General features: G+C 41.9%; 1 protein-coding gene and 2 long non-coding RNA genes across 4 annotated transcripts in view; 1 reads left to right on the forward strand and 2 right to left on the reverse strand.

Moving 5' to 3' along the window:
- LOC127600078 (uncharacterized) overlaps positions 1 to 26,249 on the forward strand; it is a 44,477-nt gene that overhangs the window by 12,265 nt on the left and 5,963 nt on the right. The gene's annotated exons all lie outside the window — the stretch shown is intronic.
- LOC127600045 (synaptosomal-associated protein 25-A-like) lies at positions 1,014 to 25,310 on the reverse strand. Of its 2 annotated transcripts, none has more exons than XM_052064404.1 (8): positions 25,160 to 25,310; positions 15,219 to 15,320; positions 14,793 to 14,834; positions 10,034 to 10,082; positions 6,163 to 6,280; positions 2,203 to 2,322; positions 1,950 to 2,094; positions 1,014 to 1,795 (listed from the first exon to the last, which is right to left on the reverse strand). In XM_052064404.1, the coding sequence occupies exons 2-8, from the start codon at positions 15,288 to 15,290 to the stop codon at positions 1,727 to 1,729; spliced, it is 615 nt and encodes a 204-aa protein (XP_051920364.1). In that variant the 5' UTR covers positions 15,291 to 15,320; positions 25,160 to 25,310; the 3' UTR covers positions 1,014 to 1,726. The 2 variants fall into 2 exon arrangements, with proteins under 2 accessions (XP_051920364.1, XP_051920362.1); XM_052064402.1 differs by lacking the exon at positions 6,163 to 6,280 and adding an exon at positions 5,820 to 5,937 and having other exon boundaries at positions 25,160 to 25,309.
- LOC127600072 (uncharacterized) lies at positions 12,332 to 14,786 on the reverse strand. The gene is made up of 2 exons (XR_007962249.1): positions 13,536 to 14,786; positions 12,332 to 13,470 (listed from the first exon to the last, which is right to left on the reverse strand). It is a non-coding gene; the product is annotated as an uncharacterized LOC127600072 (long non-coding RNA).

Consider the following 26,249-nt stretch of genomic DNA (forward strand, 5'->3'; position numbering starts at 1 on the left):
GGTGTAAAAATAAATTGAAATACAGTACTGTACAGGAGTAGGCGTTTCAGTTCCACTTGTACACTCAGCAGAACTAACCGATTAACAGAACAGGCCAAAAAGAGTAGTCTACAATTACCTTGTTGAAGGAAGTAAAGATGGATGGTGGAACGGATGAAAGGCAAGAAGGATAGAAGCAAGGGAGTCATGAAGGACGAAGGAAGAAAAGGGCTCACTACCCTCACCGGCCCACTTGAAAACCAAACACTGATCTTAAAACCCTCATTTGAAACCTTAATTTAAATCTTGGCCTTAAGGCATGATTTTAAACCATAACCACAAATCCGAACTCAAGTCTAAAACAATTAACTGAAAATCTATAGCTGTCTAACAACCCCATTTCGAAACCGTTAAACCTTCTGTGAAACGTTGAACTTTAAATGCTTTATTTTAAAAATTATATTGACTGAGATTTATTTGGACCCATCCGGGATATGAAACCGATGTTCTGTTTCGATATTATCTCCTATGTTTAACATTTTAAACTGAATTTGGATGTAACTCAGCCATGTTGGGTGTATTTATAACTGCGTGTATGGCATTTTAAACTGAATTTGGATGTAACTCAGCCATGTTGGGTGTATTTATAACTGTGTGTATGGAGTAGGAGTCACAAAATGGATGTAGAGCGGATTAGTCGCTCTAATCCCAATCCTGTAGGCCCAATGCGCCATACTAGACACCCGTTAGTGTAATTCCCTGCTGCACCTCTCTTTTATTTTTGTCATTTTAAATATGTCAAGAAGAAATACTTTCAAATGAGTGATTAAGATAAGCTCCTTGACTCCTGACCGACCCGCTGCAAAGTGAAAGGTCATTTCTTGGAATAAATGAGAAGTCTTGTAGCATGAACGTCATCAAAGGCTTATTTAATCCGATTGTAAATTAATTTCACCTTAATTGAGTTCATGTGACCATGGAGGAGGTAATGAGGAAAATCAAATCTGGAATGAAAAAAAATACCAAAGAAGCGATTTTTTTTTCTACAGTTCTGAAGGTTTTATTGGCTTTATTTTCCCGGGGTACATCTCTTTTTGCAGTGACTTTCTCACAGTCTGGAAAGGATGAAACAAACAGAGTGGCACGATGTAGCAGACAGGGCCGAGGGAACTGTCAGAGATATGGGCCGCTCCTCTGTTCATATATAGCACGTTAGGATATTTTTATACCGGCGAATGAATAATTAATGTTCGAGCAGCGGAGGAGCTGAATGTGCTAAAAGCTAAATGGCAAAGTAAGCCACCCACTGCTCTTTATAATCGATAAAAATGCCAGATGGAATGATTGGAACTTGGTCTGATTTCGCTCCCTGAGGACAAAAGCATAAATATATACAATCTCTGGCATCAGCATTTAAGTGACTGGAATCAAATTTTCATCATATACAGAATGCTCCCGTACAGTATATAGTCACTAAATCCAGATAACAGTCAATGTGATTGTTTTTTTTTTAAATATTATATATTACATAAAAAAAAAAACAGGAAGAGTGAGGGATGGGGAACCAACACGTAACAATAAATGGAAGTGCTGATATGTGCAAACGTCTACATGTATCACGATAGAAGCATCATTTTGCAGAGGCGATACAGGGGTGGGTTTTAGGTGTTTCTCTGTATTTGTGTTTGTGTGTGTGTGTGTGCGTGTGTGTGTGAGAGAGAGATTTAGGTGTCCAGGGTGCTGCTGTTCAGCCACTGCCCAACATCTTTGTTGCACGCTGGTTGGCCTCGTCGATTCGAGTCTTGTTGGAGTCGGCCTGCAAGAGGGAAGCGACATTCATGCAGACTTCAGTCAGTGGGGAAAAAATTGCACGTAAACTCTGCTGATCTGTAGATACGTATTTAGATGTATCTGTGTATCCATGTGTGTGGGGCAATGGGGGGCTGGTGAACGCAGAAAGCTTGCGTCACCTTCTCCATGATGCGGTCGATCTGCCGGTTCTGGGTGTCGATCTCCTGGCCCATGTCCAGAGCCATGTGACGCAGGTTGCCGATGATGCCGCCCACCTGCTCCAGGTTCTCGTCCATCTCGTTCTCGCGGGCGTCATCCGTTACCCTGAAAAACACACACACACATGCGGGCAATCACAATGTCAGCTTCTGAAAATATGAAATGCAAAATGACGAAGCAAATTCAGAACAACACACACACACAGGCACACACCTGCGAATGAAGCCTCCACTGATGGCCATCTGCTCGCGCTCGTCCACCACCCGAGCGCCGGGCTGGCTGTTGACCACACCGTCCTGGTTGCCTCCCCAGGCCTGTCCCCCGCCCTTAATCCTACACCGCATACACATATACACGTCACTTGTGATACCAATGATGTGTGTGTACTCTATGTGTGTGTTTAAACATGCATACTGTACAATACACAATTTAAAAAAAAAAAAAAGAATTGGCCTGCTAGTAGCAACGCACATGCATTGACAGTAGAATCTGTGCAATAATTGATCCGGGATCAATTGGCGTCTGCGCCACACGCACGTCAATAATAACAACAATAATAATAGCAATAGTGAAGCACACAGAGGAGAGGACAAACACATACAGATGCACAAATGATACACAAAAAGAAAGGGTGGGGCGGGGCAAGAGAAAAAAAGGATGGCTGTGTCTACAAAAAGAAAGCCACGTGGTTAGATTCGGTGTGGAAAATAATCCTAATAATAAAAACAGTGTGGGTGATGATTGACAGCAGGCCCTTCATTTCATCTGGATGCAAACACAAGCATGCACACACACGCACGCACACGCACACATTCAAATTGTGTGGAGCACCTGGTGAGGCCTTTAAAACCTGTTTGATAATTATTGAAAATGTTACTTTGATCTCACGTTTAAGAAAAAGTAAATCTTCCTGTTAACGTTTCAATTTGGACAATTTGTTGTTTTTATTTGTCCAGCAGAGGGCGCTACTTTGCCTTTCATGTTGTCCCCATTACTGCGTGGGCTTTCTCCGGGTACTCCGTTTTCCTCCCACATTCCAAAAACATGCATGGCAGATTCATGGAACATTCTAAATTGTCCCCAGTTGTGACTGCTTGTGAATGTTTGTTTGTCTCTGTGTGCCCTGCGATTGGCTGGCAAGCAGGTCAGGGTAGACGCCGCCTGCTGCCTGAAGCCTGCTGGGAGAGGCTCCAGCATGCCTATGACTCTGACACACACTGTGGATAAAGCGGTTCAGATAATGGATGAATGGGTATTTAATTTATGAGCAATAATACGAAAAATAATAATTAAATAGTAAATTTAGAAACTGGCATAGGTGAAAACACCTGCTTTTTAAATTTTATACATGTACACATACATGCATACATACACACACACACACACACACATACACACACACACACATATATGTACTTTTTTTCCTGACACCGCAAAACTATTTCAGTTATATCATTGCCTCCTCTTTAGTAAAATTCTAGTTGAAATATTTCTATTTTTCAATTTGTTTCAATATTCTGTAGAAATAATAAAATGTTCTCCTTTTATTTTTCAGTAATAAAAACATGAGTGGGGGGAAAAAAAGCCTTGGGTAGAAAAAAAACCCCAAATGGGTTAAAAGCGTGGTTTAAAAACGCTCACGGGATGCTCCTCACAGAATGTTGTTGTGACGCTAGCGTTTGACCCGAGGCTGCTGTAAAGAGGCGCATGACGCAACTGTGGCATTACATAAGAGACTCGTGTGCTTCGCCACAGACCGACAGTGTACAACGCAGGCACGGGTCTTGTTGTCAATACCTTTGATTTGATATTTTAAAATGAATCCAAATTAATATTGGATTGAAAAAAACGTTTGACATTTCAAATACAGCACAGGTATGCTGGTATGCGCATGTCAAAAATGTTTAATGAGCTCTATTCGTACGTCACCTCCTGAATGTGTCGAAACCTGCTGTTCATGATATGATGATATATTAAAATGACATATTTAGAAAATAGCACGTTGCTGCTGTCCAATAAAAAAAATAAAATTGTGAGCAGTATTACCAAAATAATTAAACGCATTGCAAATAACTTTTGATATTTATGTGCTTTTTTTTCCCTTAAAAAAAAAAGTATACTAAGACAGCCCATTATTACAATCTGTTGTGTTACAACTTTGTTGCCAAGAATAGAAGGAGCCAGCGTGGTCGTTCACAGTTGGCGTCAAGGCTCAGACATGGCGTCATGTGGGCCATACTTTGGCTGTCGAGAGGCTTTGCGGACCAAAAGACATCATGCAAAGTGTTTGGGCACGCCGTTTCTCCAAATATGATGAAATCATGATATGTCGGGTTTCGGGTAACGCAATTGGGTTATAGGGATTATTGGGGTGGGGGGGGGGGGGGGGCTCCGTGGTCCCTGCCGACGCTGCTACCTGCAGGAAAAGAACCTCTCATCCAATGAGCAATGAAGGGCTTGTGTGAGGGGAAAACAGCCATTAAAGGCTGGAGAGAAAAATGAAATGAAATTAAAGAAAAAAAAATAAAGAAATAATCAATCCGGTTGTGGCGTTTTGTGTTATTTATGCATGCACGCAAGCTTTCACATGAGGTTAGTGCAAAGGGAACATTTCACCATGTTTTCAGCCTGACCTTCATTTTACGGCCAATTCATATTTAATAGGAGCAAGGCTTCTTTGTGGAATTGAGCAAGAATGCAACAACTCAACTTCGGTACACTCACAAAATGGATCCGAGCCTTAAGCTCCCGGAAGTGTACCCACCAAATGCAACCAAGTAGACAAAAGTGTCCATGGAGTAGAGCTAAACGAGTCTAAAAAAAAATCTAATTGCAATCACCCGCACAGTATTGGGATGGCAATTTAATCAACGATGTTTTTGTTTTAAAACAAAAGTAGCGTTATACTGTACGTCAGTGTTCCCCACACTTTTTCCTGTTAGGGCCACATAACTTTTCGCTTCTCTGATGGGGGTGCCAGTCAGTCCGGGGTCAGTTTGTAACAGCAAAAGTGTGACTGCAAGAGTACCGAGACGTAAAAATGTATTGTTTCCCAGAAACGAACACAAAATCAAAAAACTTTTTTTGATACACTCGCAGTATTAAAGACGTCTTTCTTCTCGGGACACACCACCTCCGCGACAGCATTCATGCATTTCTTGACAAACTCTCCTTACCGCTGCTTGCTATCAGTTGAGCAAACCGAAAGTTAGCCCGAACAGATGGCTGAGCTTGGCGTACAAATGTATTTTGCTGAGCAAACGTTCCTCTTTTTAGCATTGACAGTTTGTCTGCTCTCATTTGCCCATGCAAAAAAAATCGTACTTGTTGTTGTGACGGGATTCATAGTGTTTTCGCAGATTGTTTTCGTTGAATACCGCCACCGTTTATGAAATTGTTACTAGCTAATAGTTAATCACGAAAATAGTTCATAACTAAGGAATATTTTATTGCAAAAGCCACATTTTGTGATAAAATACAGATATACATAGATGAAAAATAAATCAAAAGACTCTCTGGTATTGTTCAGGTGGGCCGGACCAAATGTGGAGTCGGGCCGGATCCGGCCCGCGGGCCGTAGTTTGGTGACCCTGCTGTACGTGGATGACTGTATGAGTCAAGACTGCACTGCGCCATCGAAAGTCTTACTCTACTCTGTTGACCTTGTAGCTTCTTGCTCCATATGTTTGGAATATATTTGTGTAAGGCTGAAAAGTGGCAGAATTTCCCCGAGTACAAGCGACACATCCATGCATGCGGTGCAGCATCATCATCATCATCATCATCGTGCTGTACAGACCCGAAACAGGCCGCAGAAGCACACCACCTACTTGTTACACGGACATGTACACAGACCACAGAACTGTCCTAGATTGTTCAAATTCTTTTCTGCATCCTTCATGTCCTTATTGATCTGGTCCATCCCCTCCTCGATGCGCTCCAGTTGCTCTGATTACCAACACAATGACATTTTTCCAGCAAAAGAGAAGAAGAAGAAGAGGAGGAGGAGGAGGAAGGTCAGAGGTTGTGGGGTAGGTGGGGGGTGACAAAGGAGAAGAGACAAAAAAAAAAGACTGTGACAAGAGAGACATCAGACATCACTATCACGACCATCACTAGCGACATCACCAGCACTGGACAGGCAAGAGCACGCGGCTCCTGGCCGGTACCTACTTTTTAATACACGGGCATATCAACCCACAGCACTGGCCTATATCTTTTAAATCTTTCTCGGCCTCCTTCAGGTCTGCGTTGACCTTGTTCATGCCCTCCTCCACGCGATCGAGTTGCTCTGGTGAGGACAAAGGCATGAGAGCATTGTCATTCATGCGATTCCGAGCTCGCGCCGGGGAGGCCAAGCGGGAGAGGAGCCTAGCGCACACTCGCGTGGCTGCTACTTTCTACCTTTCAGAGGGCGGGGGGCGGGCTCCTTGTATGTATAGCCTCAAACTCACTTGTTTATGTGTCCCGGTGAAAATTGTGCATTTTAGCGGGAAACCACACAAGCGCTCCACCCGGTTTGACTGAGAAGCACCAGCTTTTATGGTCGATGCGAAATTGTTTGGAATAGCTTTTGTAACATCATAAATGAACAAGTACTGTACTCCATAAAAGACTTGCCTACAAAAAATAATAGTAATAATATTGTGTTGCTAAGTGAGGCTGGCTTTGCTGGCTGGTTTCAATTTTGGGAGGATTGCAAACTCTCGTGGGTTTCTGAGACATTTTTAAGACACGCGCACCAAATTTCATGTTTTAAAATGAAAAAATGGCGTTGGGCGCTCAATTCTTAGGAAAAAAAATAATTCTGAGAGGCAATATAGAGTCAAGTTTGGAGGGAATTCAAACCAAAATGGCAGACCTCCTGCATTTTTTGGGGTTATGTCTTTTCAAGACTTTTTTGGAGGATCCACTTATGACAGACATGTACCAAATTTCAGGTTGCTTTATGATAGTGGCTTATAAATCTATATATATATTGCGCGTCGTCCCGCACGCGGTCTGTCCTTCCGTCTGTCCCTTTTCAAAACGTACCTACTTCACCGCGCTGCCACTGCACGCCGCCACTGCGCCGCTCAGGCAGTGGCTCACTACGACCGCGCGGGCATCTTAGCGAAAAAATGTTGTCTACCCACAAGCATTGCAATGAAATTGTTAGTTATTTAGTAGAGCTAAACATCTCTTTATTTTCGCGATAAGCAATGAAGATGAACAAAAAGTTGAACCAAGCAACAACACTTTTGTGGGCCGAAGGCCCACCTTACCAGCCTTACCAGCTAGTTCCCTATAAAATTCCAAGAAGAAATGCAGAGTCAATTGATTTCAAATCAAAATGACCAACTTCCTGTTTTTTGTGACTTTTTGGTGAGTCTACTCATAATAGGCATGCCTACCAAATTTCATGCCACAAATTGAAACTGGTTCCAGGGTATGATTTTTTTAACCTTCTCTGATCACGACCTGACAAGAAGCGAAGGGACAGCAGACATTCCATCAAAAAAAAAAATGTCAGTCTGCATATCGCGAGCATCAGTGAGGCACATTTAGACATGGCTGCCATTCACACGGTCGATAGGGCGCTAGGCTATTAAAACTAATTCAAGGTCAGAGTGTCCCGCTGGTTCTTTCAGGGCCATAGCTTTAATGTCCATTGGGAGAAAGGGACACTTTGTCCTCTAGTGTTTGTTCACACTGTACTCAAGATCTCGGCGAGGGTCAGAAATGGTTTCACATTTGTTATTTTAATGATTTTATGACTTTTGCCCCCACTCTGCCCCCACTCTTGCTTGAGGTACAGTATACCAAAGAGGCACAGTACAAAAAGTGCTTAGCTAGTTTAGTTAGCTTAGTGAATCCTCCATCGTTGTCCTTTGTTGGCTTCTTTGAATGCAATCGTGGTGTCCACTGTGTTGTTGTTCTTAACATTGCAAATGCAATAAATCTATTGATGACTTGAAGTTCATCAGTAAAGACATATCAATATTTTTTATTGATGGCCACCTTCCTGAGACGGATAAAAAAAAATTGTATCTTAATTCATATTCCATGTTTAGACTCATAGGGCTGCATCTAACGTGACTGTCAAGACTATTATTGACTAGAATGCCCTTTTAATTATTATATTTGTATGATGGTGCAAATGAGCAAAACGTTCCAGTGGGGGTTCTTTGTCAGGGGTAGGGAGCGAGCCCTGCTGCAGAAGGTGAAAATCCACCTTAAAAAGGTTCTCAATTGTCTATTGATCCCACAAGAATGCAGCACAGCACTACTTTTGTCTAAAGAAAGCATAGTACACTGGCATCAAGATGCCGCCAGGCAGCGTCAAAGCAATACTTTCTTTTCAGCAAGTAACTAAGAACAGGCAAAAAATAAATAAACAAATAAACCAGTGAATATGTCAATTCATGAAATCCGAAACGCAAATTCCGGGGATTCAATATGCTTGAAGTGATTTCATACAAGTTAATAAAGGCTATGCGATTGGCCGCAGTTTGTTTCTATTCCTGTAACATCCCATGGGAAAGAAAACGTCCTTCATTGCACAAGCGCCACTGTACCTTCACGAACGTGAAGGCCATGTGTGTGTGTGTGTGTGTGTGTGTAAATGTATGGACATGATGTCAGAGTCAAGTGCGGGAGGACAGGGTCCATCGGCCTGGTGCTTAACATCCCCTTTCAGAACGCTAAAATGCAGGAAGCCATTAGCGGCTACCCTACCTGCACTGCAATGACTCGAAGCAGGCGTGCCCAACCTTTATGACTGAAGATCTGCTTTTCAAGCATCAATCTCCAGAGATCGACCCTGTTACCGCACATCCATGCACACACGTGTGTGTGCCCATGCATGTGGGCGCATAAGCACGTACACACTCATATCATGACGAGCAACGGGCAAAACGGCCCCTGACATGAAAGAAACTGACAAATAAAGTCGATACAAAAAGTTTGTGGAAAGGAAATCACTGCCTACCTTCGTCGAGACGTGACGCGGAGGCATGGGCCACACTTTTGCAGCGTGTTAATTTGATACTTTTAAGTCCAACAATTCGATTTGGTTCAATTCGATGAAGTTGCATCTTTAAAATCAAAACAGATTTTCCGATTCAAATTTACCTTAGTGGTGTTTTTTTTTTTAATTCTGTCATCTTTTTTTTCTTCCAAAAGGTAACAAAAGAAAAGTTACATGAATATTGAGAAATACTCAAGAAAAATATGTTTGTTGAAATAGTTTTCTATACAGTAAACGATTCATATGCCTGATCTTGTCAAATAATTTCTCTTGAATACAATCTTTGGCACAATTTTAAAGAATCCTGGTAACTTCTAACACAATCAGGAGTCAGCTAGGAACAATCATCAATTCATTAAAAAAAAAAAAAAACATTATTAAAAGAATCATTGGCAATCAATATCACATAAAAATAATGGTTTCAAAAACAGTTTATTATTCGACTTTACGCAACATTTAATGATGTGCAGATGGACTTAATTAATGAGCAACATTCACAGCCATTAACAGCAGGAACTGTTCTTGCCTCGGCGTGAATGCACTGAAGTTGCCATATTATTTTATTTTTTTTATTCTACATTAATGCAAAAAAGAAAATACCTGTACAGTCATGATGACTAGCACGATTTATGTGCAAAAGCCGGCAAGCAAAGAGCGCAGTGCATATTAGCCGCAATAGCTCAGCAACATGTTCTCAGCAGCATTTAGTAGGAAATATTACACAAAAAGGTGACGTGATGAACATTACTCTGGTGAAACAAATGCAAAATCCTCACATTTTGTGTTAATATTGACCAAAACGTCACCCAAAAAAAACGAAAATTTGTTTGGAATAAAGCCCTACTAAATTTTCATGAGAACAGGCTACTCATTAAAAAAAAAATGTTCTGGCCTGCATAAAGTGCTGTCACTCCGCATTAATTCTCAAAGCACAGAGCAGTTCAAGTTGAGGAGAAAAGCGGGCCAGACAGGATTTTTTTTTTTTTTAAAAAGGTCAAGAATGGACATTTGGGGACGTTTCCATTGGTAACTCACCTCCCTGCTCATCCAGCATCACCAGAGTCCTGATACCGGCATCTTTACTCTATCGCAGTGGAAGAAGAGGAAGAAGAAAAGACGAAGAACAATTGAAATCAGAGAAGTTGAAAAGAGGAAACGGGCTTAGGTCGAAACGACAGAATGGATCGATTCACCTGGACCCTCTCTTTTCTGGACCAAACCCTCCAAAAAATAACCATCCAGACCGAACCACATGGATTATACCCTCAAGATTGACAGACTGAATCTTCTGGACTAAACTTTCTAGAATGCATGTTATGGTATTGAATGTTGGCAGACATTTTCTGGAATGAGACAGCTGGACTGATTGTTCTGGGTGAACCAACTTGGACTGAGCATTCCAGAAACAACACCTCCTGTAGTGAACCTTTTTGGACTGGATCTTCAGGATAAAGGCTTCTAGAGTTAGTCTTCTGAATTTAATGCTGCACACGAAACTTTATGGACAAAAACCTTCTCGACTGAACTGTCCAGATTGAGTTTTAGTAAACCATCTGGATAAAAACAACTTGGAATTTTGGACTAAAAGCTTCTGGACTTGACGATCTGGAACCGGAGCTTTTGGACCGAACCTTCAACAGTGATAATGAAACATTGTGGACTAGAACACTTTTGGATTTTCCTTTCTGTCCTAAATTTATGACAATAAACCAGCCAGACTAAATTTTCTCGACTGGATGTTCTGGTCTAAATCTTCTGGGACTAACCTTTCAAGATTAAACATTCTGGACTTGATTTTCTGGACCAACCTTTTTGGAATGAACTTTCAGCAATAAACAATCAAGATTACCAAAAAAAAAAAAGAATTAATGTTGAATCTTTTGGTATATCTCGAAATTAAATCTGTGGACTGAGCCTTTGAGATTCCACCACTCTGGACTGAATTTTATAGCAATAAAGCAGCTGGACTAAATCTAATAAAGTGAATGTTCTGGGCTAAATTTTTTTGACTAGCCGGGATTCCAGTCTCAACCAAGAATGAACGCTCTGGAATAAGTCTTCCGGTATGAACAAGCTGACGCTCCAAGAACTCGCGCACTTAATTTTCAAGAAGGAGCCCGATGGAAGAATTTTCTGGACTCCTTCTTTTCCACAGTTCCACTTTGATTTCATGTTTGCTTGTGTGTTGTGTTCACTGGACCCTGTACTTGAGATTTGTTGACAAAGAAGCCATCATGTCTAATTTGCGTTGTTGCTCTAACACACACACACACACATGCGCACACGCACACAAGGACACACTTGATTAAACACACACTAAGCTCAACCAAGCAACAGCTTCCTGCTCCCCGTGAGCTCCTCCCACAGATATTCCGGCTTCACGCATCAACTCTTCTGCACCCGAGCGTCATGTGACCTTCTCGGCGAGACCGCAAGGCACACACACACACGCCCGCTCGCTGGTTTCATTGATACTCGGATCGCTTGCGCCGGCTCAAAAAGATTTCTTGACGGGGGTGATTGTGAAGAATCAGCACTCGCTTGCTTAGCCGCTAGGAATTGTGGAAGTGGAGAGCCGGCCCTCCCTCACGCCGCACGACTATGCCAAATGACATCAAGACATGTAGTGACATCATTTATTTAGGTATGACTGGATAGAATGTTCACCTTTTTCATATTTAAGCAACAATTTACGATTTTTTTTTGTCCTACTATATCTTTTGGAGAGAATGTCTCTCAACGCACACTTATTATGTTTCCAAACAGACCATATGCCATAGGCAAGTTAATGCAAAAATGAATTATGATAATATTATGTAATAGATAATTATCAGTCATTTAAAAGTAGGTAATTATAATGCATTTATGACAGAGACAAAAATAAAGAAAATGAGAAGAAATGAGGGCGGCCCGGTAGTCCAGTGGTTAGCACGTCGGCTTCACAGTGCAGAGGTACCGGGTTCGATTCCAGCTCCGGCCTCCCTGTGTGGAGTTTGCATGTTCTCCCCGGGCCTGCGTGGGTTTTCTCCGGGTGCTCCGGTTTCCTCCCACATTCCAAAAATATGCGTGGCAGGCTGATTGAACACTCTAAATTGTCCCTAGGTGTGAGTGTGAGTGCAAATGGTTGTTCGTCTCTGTGTGCCCTGCGATTGGCTGGCAACTGATCCAGGGTGTCCCCCGCCTACTGCCCGAAGACGGCTGGGATAGGCTCCAGCACCCCCCGCGACCCTAGTGAGGATTAAGCGGCTCCGAAAATGGATGGATGGATGGAGAAGAAATGAATAATCCATCCACCAATCTTGATAAAACATTGCATGAGGTTTTGTGTTTGGGTTATTTTTTTTTTTTTGCAGTTGCTCATCCACATCTGGTTGGCGCTCGCAATGCAGCGAGACTTTATGAGGTCACGCTGTAGGAGAAAAGCTCCCATCGCGCTCCGCCATCTTGTACATGAAAGGTCATGCACAAGGAGAATTAGAGAGGATCACATTAGCACGAGACAAGGACGCCGACCTCGCAGTGCCAACCTTTCTCGGCCTGCCCGCAATCGTAAGAGCAGCGTGGACATCCTTAATGTCCCCGGCTATTAAATCATGTCATGAATCCGATCTCTTTGACTACTTTAGCGTAGCGCAGCGGAGACTGATGGTGATGATCTTCATGCATTGTAAATGTAAGTTGTAAGCTGCTGTTTATCATGGAGTGTCCTTCCTGCTGGGTCTGCCTATCTCATGCTTATTCAATTAGCCTAATCTTTACCCTCGGCCTAAGGCCACAAGGCGTGCATGGGCACGTGTGACCGACCGTGGGACCAGGGAAGGGAACAGGAACGCATTTTGGCTGCCGCTGCTCAACCCGTATTGTTTTGTGTTTTTTGTTATTGTAAAGTGTCCTTGGGTGTCTTGAAAGGCGCTTATAAATAAAATGTATTATTATTATTATTCCTTGCCTTCTTTGTTGTGTCTTTGGACTCTTGTCACAGAGAGTTACACGCACACAAACCAACAAAGAACAAACTCAACCAAGTCTCTCTCGGCTGCATGTGGGCCCCAGTTCAAGTGGACTTGAATGATGAAAAACCAGTCCTTGTGCCGCTTTTAGCATAAGTGTAATTTTATATTATATTATTAATTATTATCATTTTATGTTTGAGTATCAGATTATTTCATGTTAAGATGACCTAATTTTTTTTAAAATCACGTTTTTTAATAATTGCATAGACATGTTTAATGTTGATTGCTTCTGATTGGCTGAAGAAAAGGAAAGCAGGGAGTGATTCAGTTGCGGAAGAATCGTTTTTCTCGATCGCACTGCGGTGCAGGCGTTTGGAAAAAAAAGCTGCATTCAAATGGAGTCCATCTCTCTTTTTATCTGTTCTTAACGTAGAGCCATCCATTCATAAACAGCGAACCCCTCAACTTACATTAAGTAACAAGTAACAAATCACTTTCCCTTTGGCACTAACTAACTAACTAACTAACTAACTAACTAACTAACTAACTAACTAACTAACTAGCTAACTAACCAACTAACAAACTTAACTAACTAGTGAACTGATCGAGTTGTCTATCAACCATCATTCAACTATCTGACAAGCTAACCAACTAACTACAGTGAAACTCCTCTACAATGAAACCTACGTGGACATAAATACCTCCTCGTGTGAAAAAAAATCTTCATGCATTAACACCATTCCCAATTTCCTGCCCCCCATACAACGAAAAAAAACCATGTTGCGTTATACGAAATCTTTTTCTCTACTCTTGCCTCGTGACAAGATTCACTACAACGAAGTCTACTCCAACAGCACCCTCTACTGCTTCATTCGGAAATGGCAACAGCAACCACCACACTGGTTTACACATGCGTAGTAGTCCGGGAATATTTGTTATTGTTCATTTCAGACGCAGCAAGAACGTTGCATTGCTAAAATGGCTACAAAACGGACCTTTGCATGTCAAGCAGCTAAGACAAGAAGACAAGAAGAGCTCTGTGATCAAAATTAAAGACGGAGGAAGCAAAACAAAAGACATTATCCAAGGAATTCATGTCAGTGAAAGTGAATGCTGATCGTAAATTTCGCAATTTCTTTCCTTTTTCTTTCTACACTGTGTATGTGTGTTTACATCTGAGATCAAATTTGCTACAGTGAAAAAAACCCTGTTGTGAAAAATTTCTTGCTGCAAACATAATTTTGTTGTAGAGGAGTTTCACTGTACCTCAACAACTAACCAACCCTGCGAATGAATAATTACTGAATCAACTCTGTTTTCTATTAATCCTCCATCTGACTGACTGACTTAACCGACTAACTAACTAACAGCCACCAAAGCATAACCTCCCACACGTAGTGTGCTTGAAGGTAATAAGAACAACAGATGGAGTTAGCTGTTTGTGCAACCGTGTTCATTCCATTGCTCAAAGACACATGTGTCCCAGGCAAGTTGTGTGCTCGTTGAGCATTTGCTGTGTTAAGCGGGTCCCCTTCAGTCCTCGGGCCGATCCCCCGCAGCCGCTGAGCTCCTGCCAACCCGATTTATGCAAATGTAGCCCGATGAGCTCGCGTAAGGCCAGCTGCTGCTGTCTTATTCAAGGGGGACATTATGCACGCTGCGCTATTTTTAAACACCTCACAACAGACGACGACAACAAAAGAGATGACAAGTTTGGTCTAAAAGTGGAAGCTCATCGGGGTGCGTTTGATGTGACACACAGCAATGCCCGATAGTGACTTTTTCTCGAGCGTTGAGGTGAGAGATGTACGAGTGAGATGTACGAGGGTCAGTGAACTCACCTCCTCCACCAGAGCCAGCATGCGGCGAGTGCTCTCAAGAGACTGCAACACAACAAGACAATATTAGCATCGAATATGTGAATGCTCTTATTGTGACATTATTATTATTATTATTATTATCATTCATTCTGTCACTTCTCTGCCTTTAATTCACTTTCAATTATTCTCTCTCCTTTCAAGATACTTCCATGCACATTCCATTTTGGAATCCTCCACAAATCAAGTCATCCTTTCTATCCTCCTCATTTCTATCCATCCTTGCAGCTTTTTATCACTGCATTCATCCACGAGCCCTCTCTAAGCCTCTCTGGTTCTGTATGATGTGCTGATGAATATTTAATGAGCTCATTGGAGGCCGCTCTGTTATTCTGAGCTCCTCTTAGCTCATCAAGCGGACCAAGTCATGTCAGTGTTTTAGCATTTTACCTCGTCGGCTATCTGGTCGGCGCGAGTCTGCAGGTCGGACAGCTCGTTGCGCATGTCTGCTTCATCCGCCATGTTGGGTGTTGAAACGTGAACTCAACCTAACTGGAAGAAGAAAGACAAGATGGTCAGAAGATAACCGGAAGAAAGAAATACTGGCTAATTGCTGTTGAGGGCTGCGTAATGCCGCATTAGGTGCCTGGTCCTTTCTGTAGTTGAGTAACAGTAGTGGCCGATTGTGAAACACAAGTGTTGCATTATTTACACTTTATCGCAACACGCAAGACTGGTTGATGTGCACAAACATTCATGTGTTACACTCACAACTAGAGGACCCGGAGAATGAGCTCCATCCATCCAACCACAGTCACATTTGGAGACATGAATTAGTTGATCTCCAGTGCCCAAATTGTCTTTTATGTCCGCTTTAACACGGTTTGTGGTATGCGTCAAATCCAATTTTCTGCTGAGGAATTGTACGGCAGGTTAAAGTAACGAGGACTGTTTAGAATTGGGACATGATTAATAATAGAAAATATGGCTGAAGTATTTTGAAAAAAAAATTCATATGATTTTTCTCTCCTCAATATTGAGATTGTGACACATTAATTTTTTTTCAAGGTCCTCTTCCCATGTATTTTCTTAAATACACACAAGTAATGATTAAATCCGTGTTAAGACACACATGATCAGATTCATTATACAGAAATGTTTTGGTCTTGCACATGAGGCATCTTTATGCTACTAAGCTAGCATCTTCCACTTGCATCGGGATGTTTGAGTCTAGCTAGTGTTTAAGGAAAGTATGAGGTCGCACATTGAGTGGTCTATGATGATGTATCCGCATCCTCCGCCCATCTCCTCCTCGTTAATAATTCAACACCCATTTTTTTGCACTCTAAAATATTCATATCCACATTTTACATCCCCACCATGAAAATAATGCAAGAGAGGTCAAATATAAACACAGTGTGTTGGCCACATAGCATAATTGCCCTTTTCAATATTCTTGGAAAACAAGATGACATGAAAACACTATTTTTAGAACACGCACTGGTATTTTTTTTAAATAAGCAATGTAAGCAAAAGGAAAATATATTTCCAAAAATATTGAAAAATGACTTTGGCCAATATGCTACATGGCCGACGATATGTTGATTTGGGGTCCCTAATCGAGTGACCAGGCAAGTGTCTTTTCAGTTCGTGGAGCGACATCCGCCAACTTATTATTGATTGTGTGCTTATCTTACTGCAGTGGGACAGCTTCCTGGCTGTCTGAGGCTTCTTCCAATTTCCTCCAGCCTTGTCTCCTTCCCATATTTTAAAAATGGAAAACTGTATCGTCGTCCCTTACAATGGACAACTGATAAGGAGTCGATGAAGTCTTTCCCCTGCTATCTATTGATCATTACGACATAGCAGGAATACATTTAAATGATGGTCTACTGGTTATATTTGCTTCATTGGCTTTTGGGATGTTTGGATAAAACCCTATGCATGCAGCCTTGCAAAAAAAATTGCAAAACCTGTGTGGAAATTTGAAATTAATACACGTGTGATTGATTTAGTTGATTTAATAGAAACATTTCAAATGTATGTTATTGCCTATTAGTCATTAATTTAATTTGATTTACCGTATTGGCCCGAATATAAGATGGCCCTGATTATAAGACGACGCCCTCTTTTTTAAGACACAAGTTTGAAAAAAGACTTTTTGAACACCATATTAATTTTTATACAGAAAATGATTACAATACATCTGAAACAAATAATTATAACAATATATTTGAGAGAAAAAGCATCTTGAAGTTCACACCATAACTTCTCCTCAGCTGCCGGTCAACCAGGCAGATCTTCGACCCACTTTTCACCAGATTGTAGCTACGTTTCTCCATTTCCTGTTGTCTCTTCCATTACTGTCTTCTATTTCCTTTCTTACCTCTATTTTTTATTTTACTTCTTTGTGCTACCGCTATTTTCATTTTTATTCTTTGTGACAGGGGTTCGCTTTAGCCTGGGGAGTCAAGTTCAGCATTCGCTTCAATGATATCTGGCGCCGTCTAGCGTCGTGAATGGGTATAATGTCTTGACCCAGAATATAAGACGACCCTCACTTTTTCAGTATTATATCAATGCAAAAAACACCGTCTTATATTCGGGCCAATACGGTATTCATGACAGGGTGGCCCGGTGCCCAGTGAAGAGGTATCGGGTTCAATTCCAGCTTCCTGTGAGGAGTTTGCATGTCCTCCCTGTGCCTGTGTGGGTTTTCTCCAGGTACTCCGTTTTCCTCCCACTTAATGTTAAATTACTTTAATGGCAACGGCCTGCCACCTGGTCTTCATCTTCACAGCCATCAAGAGAGGCACTGACATCGCCCGCGCCCCACCCAATCTGCTGGTTTGACGGACAGCGGCTCCCGGGCTCAGGAGGATTAAAGTCAGAATGAGGAAAAGAGGATTTGGTCTCGCTCTACACTCTCTCCTCAAACGCCTTTGTCTTTCCTACGCATACAACGTAAGCGCTCGGGTTTGACGTTTGGTACGTTGGCAAGGCACAGGGGGTCTAAAATGATCAGTACACAAGTGCGTTCCACTTCTCTGGCACGCTGTGACGGATCTTGGGGCAACGTCATCGCGTGTCAGAATTGCTGCAATCGCGGTTTTCTTTCCCACGTGCGTTGACGAGGAACAGATTGAATAATTAAGAGATTAACAAATATATATATATATATGGTGGAGACCGCATTCCGAGATAGAATACATTAAAAAAGGGGGTAACTACAGTGTTTACAGCTTGAAGTGAAGCATTCTGGGATATGAGCATTCGTCAATGTACGATGTCACGTTTCGACTGCATGAAAAATAATGTCGGAGGAAGCAGAAGGATTCTCAAGATAGAAATCCAGCCACTATTTGGAGTTTGTGTCAGGCCAAGAAAATATTAAGGTCTGTTGTTGGTACACTCAGTCTCTGTGGAACTGAATTATCGGTATTTTGAAATGTTGAATGGAAGTCATTCTTTCTACTGTTCTCATGCTCTCGTATGACCTGCAGTTTCATGGCAGGATACATGCTCGGGTTCCAGAAGATTTCATTAGAAAACGTGCTCTGTCTGGGTGCTGTTAGACCGCATTCTTGAAGGGCGCTTTTATTTGTTTCATTATTGAAATTGTATAACTTATGAACATGTTTCATTTCTCATTTCACATACTGGGGTTTTTTGTTTGTTTAATCTCTGTCTGGCTGCATCTTGTCACTCGGGGGTTAAATAAAGGAGTTAAAGAAAAATATGTTGTGTAAAGGTTGGGGTTGTTGATTTATCCTTCATTATGACTTTTATGCAATTAAGTTATTCATGGCAACCACTGTTGACAGATACAATGTCGACCTCATAAACCTGCCACATTATTGAAGAGCAATTGTAAGAGCAATTACATATCCCACATTCAGGCCAAACAGTGATTAATCAAATCACATTTTCACATATGCTATCTCCCGCCCAAAAAAATGTAAATTCAAGCAAAAAATATATAATGATAATTTAAAAAAAGAAATGAAGCAAAGTCCCCATGTGCCGATATGATCTGGCATTAAATATCACAGCTCAGCATGTTTTGTTCAGTCAGCCACAGTGCTTGAGAACCCTGCTCTGGATTTGTGAAATTAGTTTGAAGTGACAGCCACGCATGTGATTGGTGTGGCTGGAGAGCAGAGGCTAACGCACTGCATGAGAAATACAAAGACAAATCTTCATCATCGTAGCCGTTTCAATACTTAGGTTGCTTCAACGTGGATGTTGACGGTAGTAGCAAAATTAATTATGCAGTCTACAAAACTATTTTGTCCGGCAATTTACAGGAAAATGCATCCAATCAATCACCAGACCTGAACCCAATCGAGCATGCATTTCACCTCCTGATGAGGAGGAACACATTAGAACTAGAACTGAATGAGTCTGTAGTCAAGACCTGGAATAGCATTTCAAATGAAGAAAGCTTTTGCAAAGCACTGTATTGATTATATTCCCTGCTGCAAAAAGGACATCTTTTTTTTTTATCAGTACTGAGACAAATAAAAAATGAATAGCACATCCACAAATACAATGCACACATACAGACTGTGTGTGTGTGTGTGTGTGTTGTCAAAGCATGCTGACCTATAAACAAGAAACACACACGCATGCTCGGATGTAAGCAGGCCACAGAGCATCATGGCTGCCCGGAGCCTAAGAAAAAAAAATAAAAATATCCGCATGCTGACTCTTCTAGTTGGCCACTTTATAATAACACCCCCCCACCCCCACCCCCGCACTCACGCATGTGCACAAAGCCTGTACCCAAGGTGGTGCAAAACGTCAGCCAGCACCAAAGGATCACCTCGTTTTCTTTGTTTTCGTCGGAGCAGCTAATCAAAACATTGCCTCATCGCCATTGGTTGGTTGTGAAAAGCTGGAGCACATTGATTATCTTTATTAATATAGCAATATAAAATAATGTAATTCTGTTTGGTGGCCCACCATTTTGACAGATACAAAATTTCCCATTGAAAGTAATGATAAGGTACTAGCCATCCATTTTGTTCAGACGAAGGGTCAATTAGTTCCGTAAACTCCTATTTCTTTGTTGAAAATGCAGGAAAGCCAATTTTCACATGAGCAAAAATTCAAATATTTTGTCGAGTTGCCTATCTCAAAAATCTATCAAAGTTTGCTACCTTGAAAGTTTGATTTAATCCAACTTTTCTGTTTGTTTACAGTGTCGTTTGCCAACTGTCGTGAGCCATCGAACACTCAGGGAGCTTAATTTCAGATTCCACAAACAGTAATAAATTATTCGGGAAATTAGACGAGTGGGACCGCGTAGAACATTTTTACACTTCTTTGACAATTGAAAATGTGACTCCATACATCTCCTGTACACTTAAAGTTCATGTGATTTAAGTATACTGTATATATTACTTATGACGGCGGCCCGGTGGTCCAGAGCTTAGCGCGTCGACCTTACAGGATTCAATTCCAGCTCGGACCTCCCCATGTGGAGTTTGCATGTTCTCCCCGGGCCTGCGTGGGTTTTCTCCGGGTAGTCCGGTTTCCTCCCACATTCCAAAAACATGCGTGGCAGGCTGATCGAACACTCAAAATAGTCCTGAGGTGTGAGTGTGAGCGCGGATGGTGGTTCGTCTCTGTGTGCCCTGCGATTGGCTGGCAACCGGTTCAGGGTGTCCCCCACCTACTGCCCGAAGACGGCTGAGATAGGCTCCAACACCGTCTGTGACCCTTGTGAGGATAAAGCGGGTCGGAAAATGGATGGATATTACTTATGACTATACATCAACATTGATGCTATTATTATAATAAAATTTTTGCCCCTCCATTTTCTGTAGCTCTTTTCCTCATTGGGGAGACCTGAATCCTATACTAGCTGACTTCGGGTTTGAGAGGCAGGGTCCACCCCGGCGTGGTTGCGAGCCAATTGCAAGGTGCATATCAAATAAATATTCACATTCGCAGTCACACTCCCACACAAATTAGTCATCAATTGATCTTAGAGAAATGTTTCAAAGAATGCAGGTGGAGGACAAAAAAAACACGCAAGCACATCCGCACTGGACGGCCGGCACCAGCAATCAAATCAGATCCTCAGATTGGTGATGTCGACGTGCTCCAGTCCTAAAACGGATAGAGTTTCAAAATGGTGGCAGCGCATTATCGCGAGCCTGTGGAGAGACAAGAAGGAGTCGCCCGCAGAGAGAAATCTGCCGTCACAGTGGCGTGCCTAAAAATATGACTTTTGGGGCTATTTGTGTCGACAACCGTCACAGCAGTAGATGCATGTTTTGTTGTTTATTACATCTGAAGGAAAGATGATGACACAGATGGAATAGCCTGTGTTTTTTCCCCTCTCTTACGTAATGACAACGACAAGCCAAGAAGAATGTATAAAGAGGGAGAAAGCCGAGGCCGGAATTGAACCCAAAAACATCGCACTGTGAGGCGGACGTGTTAACCAGTCAACCACGATGCCCCATAAACTATTCAAAGCAGATTATTTGACGAATATTTTCCTAGTTTATGGAGAAGGATTTAATTAGATAATAATTCATGCCCATTTTTTAAATTTACAATTAATTCTGATTCTTACACAATTCAGTGAAACAATTTAAAATTGTTTATTTCACCAATACTTTTGTAAATCGTAATTCATGCTAATTGTTAATTGAATTAGTTCAGGGTGTAGTCCGAACCAAAACAAATGCATTACACCCGACCCAACTACAGCAACCATCGGAAAGGACTCCATGTCCACAACCCACGCATCGCACAACTGGAAGTCATACGGCGATGTCATCGCAACACAACACCGAACAGCCAACAGGGACAGGAAAACAGAACGCAAGAAAGGCCGAGGAAGAACTGCAGTCATTATTAGGAAAATCAATAAGATTATTACATTTTTTTAAAAATAAATTCATTTTTTTAAAATAAAAAAATCAATACAGAGAGCGCCGAAGAGTCTTGCATCACAACGAAAGAACAATCCGGCAAAGAGCGGTCAGGTGCAGGCAGAGGCTTAAATCGAGGCTGATTGCTAATTAGCAACACCTGTGCACCCAGGTGAGCCAAGTGGCAAATGAGGTGGGTGTGCCTCACTGGCCGGGTGGAGCCATGCAAAGACGAATGGAAAAACACCGAGCGCAAACAGCAATGGCGCCCGACTGTGACATCATTGACATTACATCTTAATTAACCAGCGGAGGGGGGTCAAGTGATGGGTCAAAAAGATGACATGACTTTTAATAATGTAAATGATTAGTGGATTATATTAATTAGGCGCCTCTGATTTTGAGCATAAATTAACACAAGGTTTCCAACATGTTCTGTCGGAAACGTGAGAACGTTTGGGGGATGTGGAGAAAGGAAGACGTGGGATGGGGAAAGACGGCAGCAGACTCAAAGTCATCATCGGGGGAGGCCTGCTTGCCTGCCTGTGGGGATAATCACTGCAAAGCTCCACTGTCCCATTCACTGAGGATAAAAACCCCACTGGATTAATACACACACACGCACACATACACACACACACACACACTTACATAAGTCACAGACCACTTTCTCTTTTTCCGCACATGTGTGTACACTTTTTCCTTCACTTTGCCTTCCAGAGTCCTTTTATATGTAGGACACACACACATGACATACTTGGAATTTTTTCAAAGCCTCCGCACCATAAGACTGCATTAAGAAATCTCCCACTTCCGCTTTTGTCACTTTTATGGACATTTTTTTCTGGGCTTGACATGTCATTATAACAATATATGACCGTGACGTGATATTTTCTTGTGCTATTAATTTTTTTTGCAATGAATAAAATATGAATAATAATGACAGTGCTTGAAGGTGTGCGGAACAATTGGGTTCTGGTTTTCATCTTAACTACAACGAGTGCCTTTCTAGATGTCTTTATCATCATTATGATAATCAGAATTATTAAAATACCCACTTAAAGTGCTTAACTATGGATAATTCGCATACACAAACGGATACATGTCAACATGCTGCCGTGTGCATGCCGTTGACTCATACGGCAAATAAAATTACAGTATATATCAAACAGATGCACAATTTTAATTATGAAAGTTGATATGAATAAAGCGTTGGGGAGTTGATTAACTATGGCGGGGGGGCCGGGGGGGTTAAAATATCCTGTATTCTGGAAAAGAAGCTCAATTGGGACGTTGCCTTATTCTTGGACACATACATGCAGAAACATGCACACACAACCTGATCTGCTTAAGAAAACGGCCCTTTGAGCAATTTGACTGCTGACGGTTTAGGGTTAGGCATCAAAAGTCTTCAGAACCATGTTGAAATGCTAGTTTTTTTATGAAATAATTATGAGATCAAGATCAAACTTCTAAACTTGAACCACTAATGTGACCTGTACCACTCATGCATCTATGCATCCATTATCTGAATGCTTTATCCTCACGAGGGTCGTGGGCGTGCTGGCCCCTAATTCAGCTGACTTTGGGGAACTTAGCGGAGTGCACCAAGAACTGGTGGACAGCCAATCGCAGGGCACACATACAGTAGACCAAAACAAAAGCATTCACACTCACAATTGCACTTGAGGATAATTTTGAGTGATCAATTCACCTGCCGTGCATGGTTTTGGAATGTGGGAGGAAAGCGGAGTACCCGCAGAAAACCCACACAGGAACATGGAGAACACGCATGACCCTGAGCAAAGATAATGCAGTCCTGTAATTATTAAACTAGGCGTCATACTCCAGTTGAACAAATGCCCATGAGTCAACATTCTAGTCAATCTGCTGTATCTTGTCTAAAAGGGCTGACAGATGGCAAGGCGTATTTCATGATGCAAGTTTTTATTAATGACATTAATGACTTGGCAACACTCGGGCAACAAGCGTAAAACATCCTGCAGTCGGCAAGGTCTGGCCTTCAAAATAAAAAGACACACAAGCTTTTCACGACAGGATCCTCTCGTGTGCTGCACCAATGAAACTCAAGTTTTGTTGACATATGCCATGAGCTAAAAGCAATCTAGCGATGAGAGGCAGTCAAAGCTAGCAAGAACCGGTCACCACAAGCAATATTGTAATGTTCCGATGTCAGATTTCTACTCAAGAAATGTTGGCTGACTTTATGAATTTTAAAAGCACGTCTGCCAGACCAGGCGTTTATGTCAGCTTGAGTTGATTGCCTGCTTCTCGCTAATGTTATTTAACCTTACCACAACACATAACCAATCAAGTCCGGAATAGTAACCTCCTGTAAATGTTATTTACATACGAAGTTGCTGTAATGTTGTGCGTTCCTCGACGTTGTTATTTGTCCATACTTCCAAATGTGTTCATTTTGACTTTTGCCTAAATTGCTACAATGCTGGCATCGTTGTGTGTTTAGTCCAAGGTAAATGAACATTTGTTTAGTGGTCATTTTGATGTCAGTAAAATAAGAAGTAACACGCAAGCACTCACTTAGCAGACATGTAGTTCACCTGCATAGTCCAGTGCTTGTGGATGCATGTACTGCATCTCGATATTCAGTCTATGTCTCACGTCCTGCTTGTATCTCACTCTCAGGATCTCAAAGGGTCTCTCTTTCCTAAACTGTGTCTTTTCTTCTGAAAGCCAAATGATCTGGGAGACACAGGTTATCTCTTTGAGTAGCGCTCATAACCTGCTTTACCTTCTGCTCCCTCAACACCATCGTCTGGCTTTATCTCGGTGTCTGCCTCTTTGTTGTAGCGGGTTCAAGGTGCCCCTCTAAAACTGGTCTAGAACCGCCACTGCACTAGAACAGCTGAACTTTATTTGGGGTTAGTAGGATGCACTTAAATTTTGGCAGGTGTAGTACCCACTCCAATTTAACATCCATTTAAACGTGATTGCCAAATTGTGAGCACAGCCACCTCCCTAGTTATAAGAGTGTGTGCACACCACATTATCTCCGTTTGTTAAATTTTCATTTCACCTTTTCAAAAGATATTTTTTCATTTGTGTTGTTCAAGTTAGGGTATAAAGTTGTTATTTAAAAAAAAAACTATCTAGGTTACTGTTTATCTAGGAATTAAAGTATTAACGCAGGAAATTCAAAACGTTTACTATTCGCAGTATTTGGCATCTGTTCCCGAATCCGCGCGAATAGGCTGACGGCCACACTCGGAGCTGTCCTCGGTCCTGAAATGCTCAACACGGGCGCTACCACAATTCTGCAATAAACTACAAGCCAACACTAGGAATACGACGTATTTCATTATGAAATCCACAAGTCATGTGTAATAAGACAGCATTGTTACGGAGCGAAATAAAAATGGTCTCATTTAAAGCGTAGAAGAAGAAAATGGCCATGTCGAGGAAGAATAGCAAACCGTAGAAGGAAAGAAGATAAATAGACGAAAAGAAGCAAAGACCAACCTGAGCAGGTTTCCTCTTCGCTTCTTTCGTTCAACGTGCAACGATACCGCTCACAGATGTCTGCGGGCACACAAGAGTACGCGGACACGCGCGCGCAGCCGTCGAGCGGAGGACGGACACTACCGGTCAGGGTTTCTACAAAATAAGATAAGAGGAGTCACTTCAAATCTTTAAACTATCGTCCTTCCATGTCATTGAAACAATTTGATATTTAAATTCTGTTTGATGGTATAAAAAACGCTTTTAAATTAAATATGACAGTCGACGCTTCACATTTACCAGCATTCGGTACCGTTTCTTTTCAAAACATGTTTGCTATTTAATACAGAAGCCAAGACTAAAGTACGCAAGTGCTTCTTAGGGGCATTTCATTTCTGTCCCAAAAGTAACCTTTCTCTTATTTTGACGATGTACTAACCCAGCTTCCTGGCCGAGAACGCGAGGAACGATGATATAATGGCTACGCCCTCTACGTCACAAATCACGGATTAAACCATTCACAAAACAGGAAACAAATGTTTATATCCACACACGCGCGCACACACAGAACAACGAAGGAAGGTTAGCAAAGTAGGTTTAAACAAAAATGAAAAGAAGAATAAAATCGGGGAGAGGGGACAATAGAGAAAGGAAAGAAACAAAGGTTAGGAAGTGCTGCATGTGCAATATTTCACTACAAAGTTGTACTTGACTTGGAAAAAATGCCAGAAAAAATTGGTCTGAAAGGAGACATAAGGGAACAAAGGAGGTTAAGATGAAGTAAGGATGCAATATAAAAAGCATAAGGAATGCATGTTTTTGGAATGTGGGAGGGAGTACCGGGAGAAAACCCACGCAGGCCCTGGCACTGGCAGAACATGCAAACTCCACACATGGAGGCCGTAGCTGCAATTGAACCCTGTACCTCTGCACTGTGAGGTCGACGCGCTAACCACTGAATCGCCAGGCCACCCAGCAGGGAAATCATGCCAGGAAAAACACAAACTGTAAAAGAAAAGAACATCTATATACAGTCATGTTTCTTAGCATGCGCACCTGCACATTCTTGGCAACAGTACCCAGTGACGTGGCCCATAGATGCCATGATGGA

Source organism: Hippocampus zosterae, chromosome 4, assembly GCF_025434085.1.
Source record: "Hippocampus zosterae strain Florida chromosome 4, ASM2543408v3, whole genome shotgun sequence".
NCBI lineage: Eukaryota > Metazoa > Chordata > Actinopteri > Syngnathiformes > Syngnathidae > Hippocampus > Hippocampus zosterae.

Coding starts and splice junctions, on each gene's coding strand:
- LOC127600045 (XM_052064404.1), bottom strand. CDS start 15,290: ATGGCGGATGAAGCAGACATGCGCAACGAGCTGTCCGACCTGCAGACT. Junction 2,323..6,162: donor ATATGCCCGTGTATTAAAAA/GTAGGTACCGGC, acceptor TATGCGGTGTAG/GATTAAGGGCGGGGGACAGG. Junction 1,796..1,949: donor TCGACCGCATCATGGAGAAG/GTGACGCAAGCT, acceptor TCCCTCTTGCAG/GCCGACTCCAACAAGACTCG.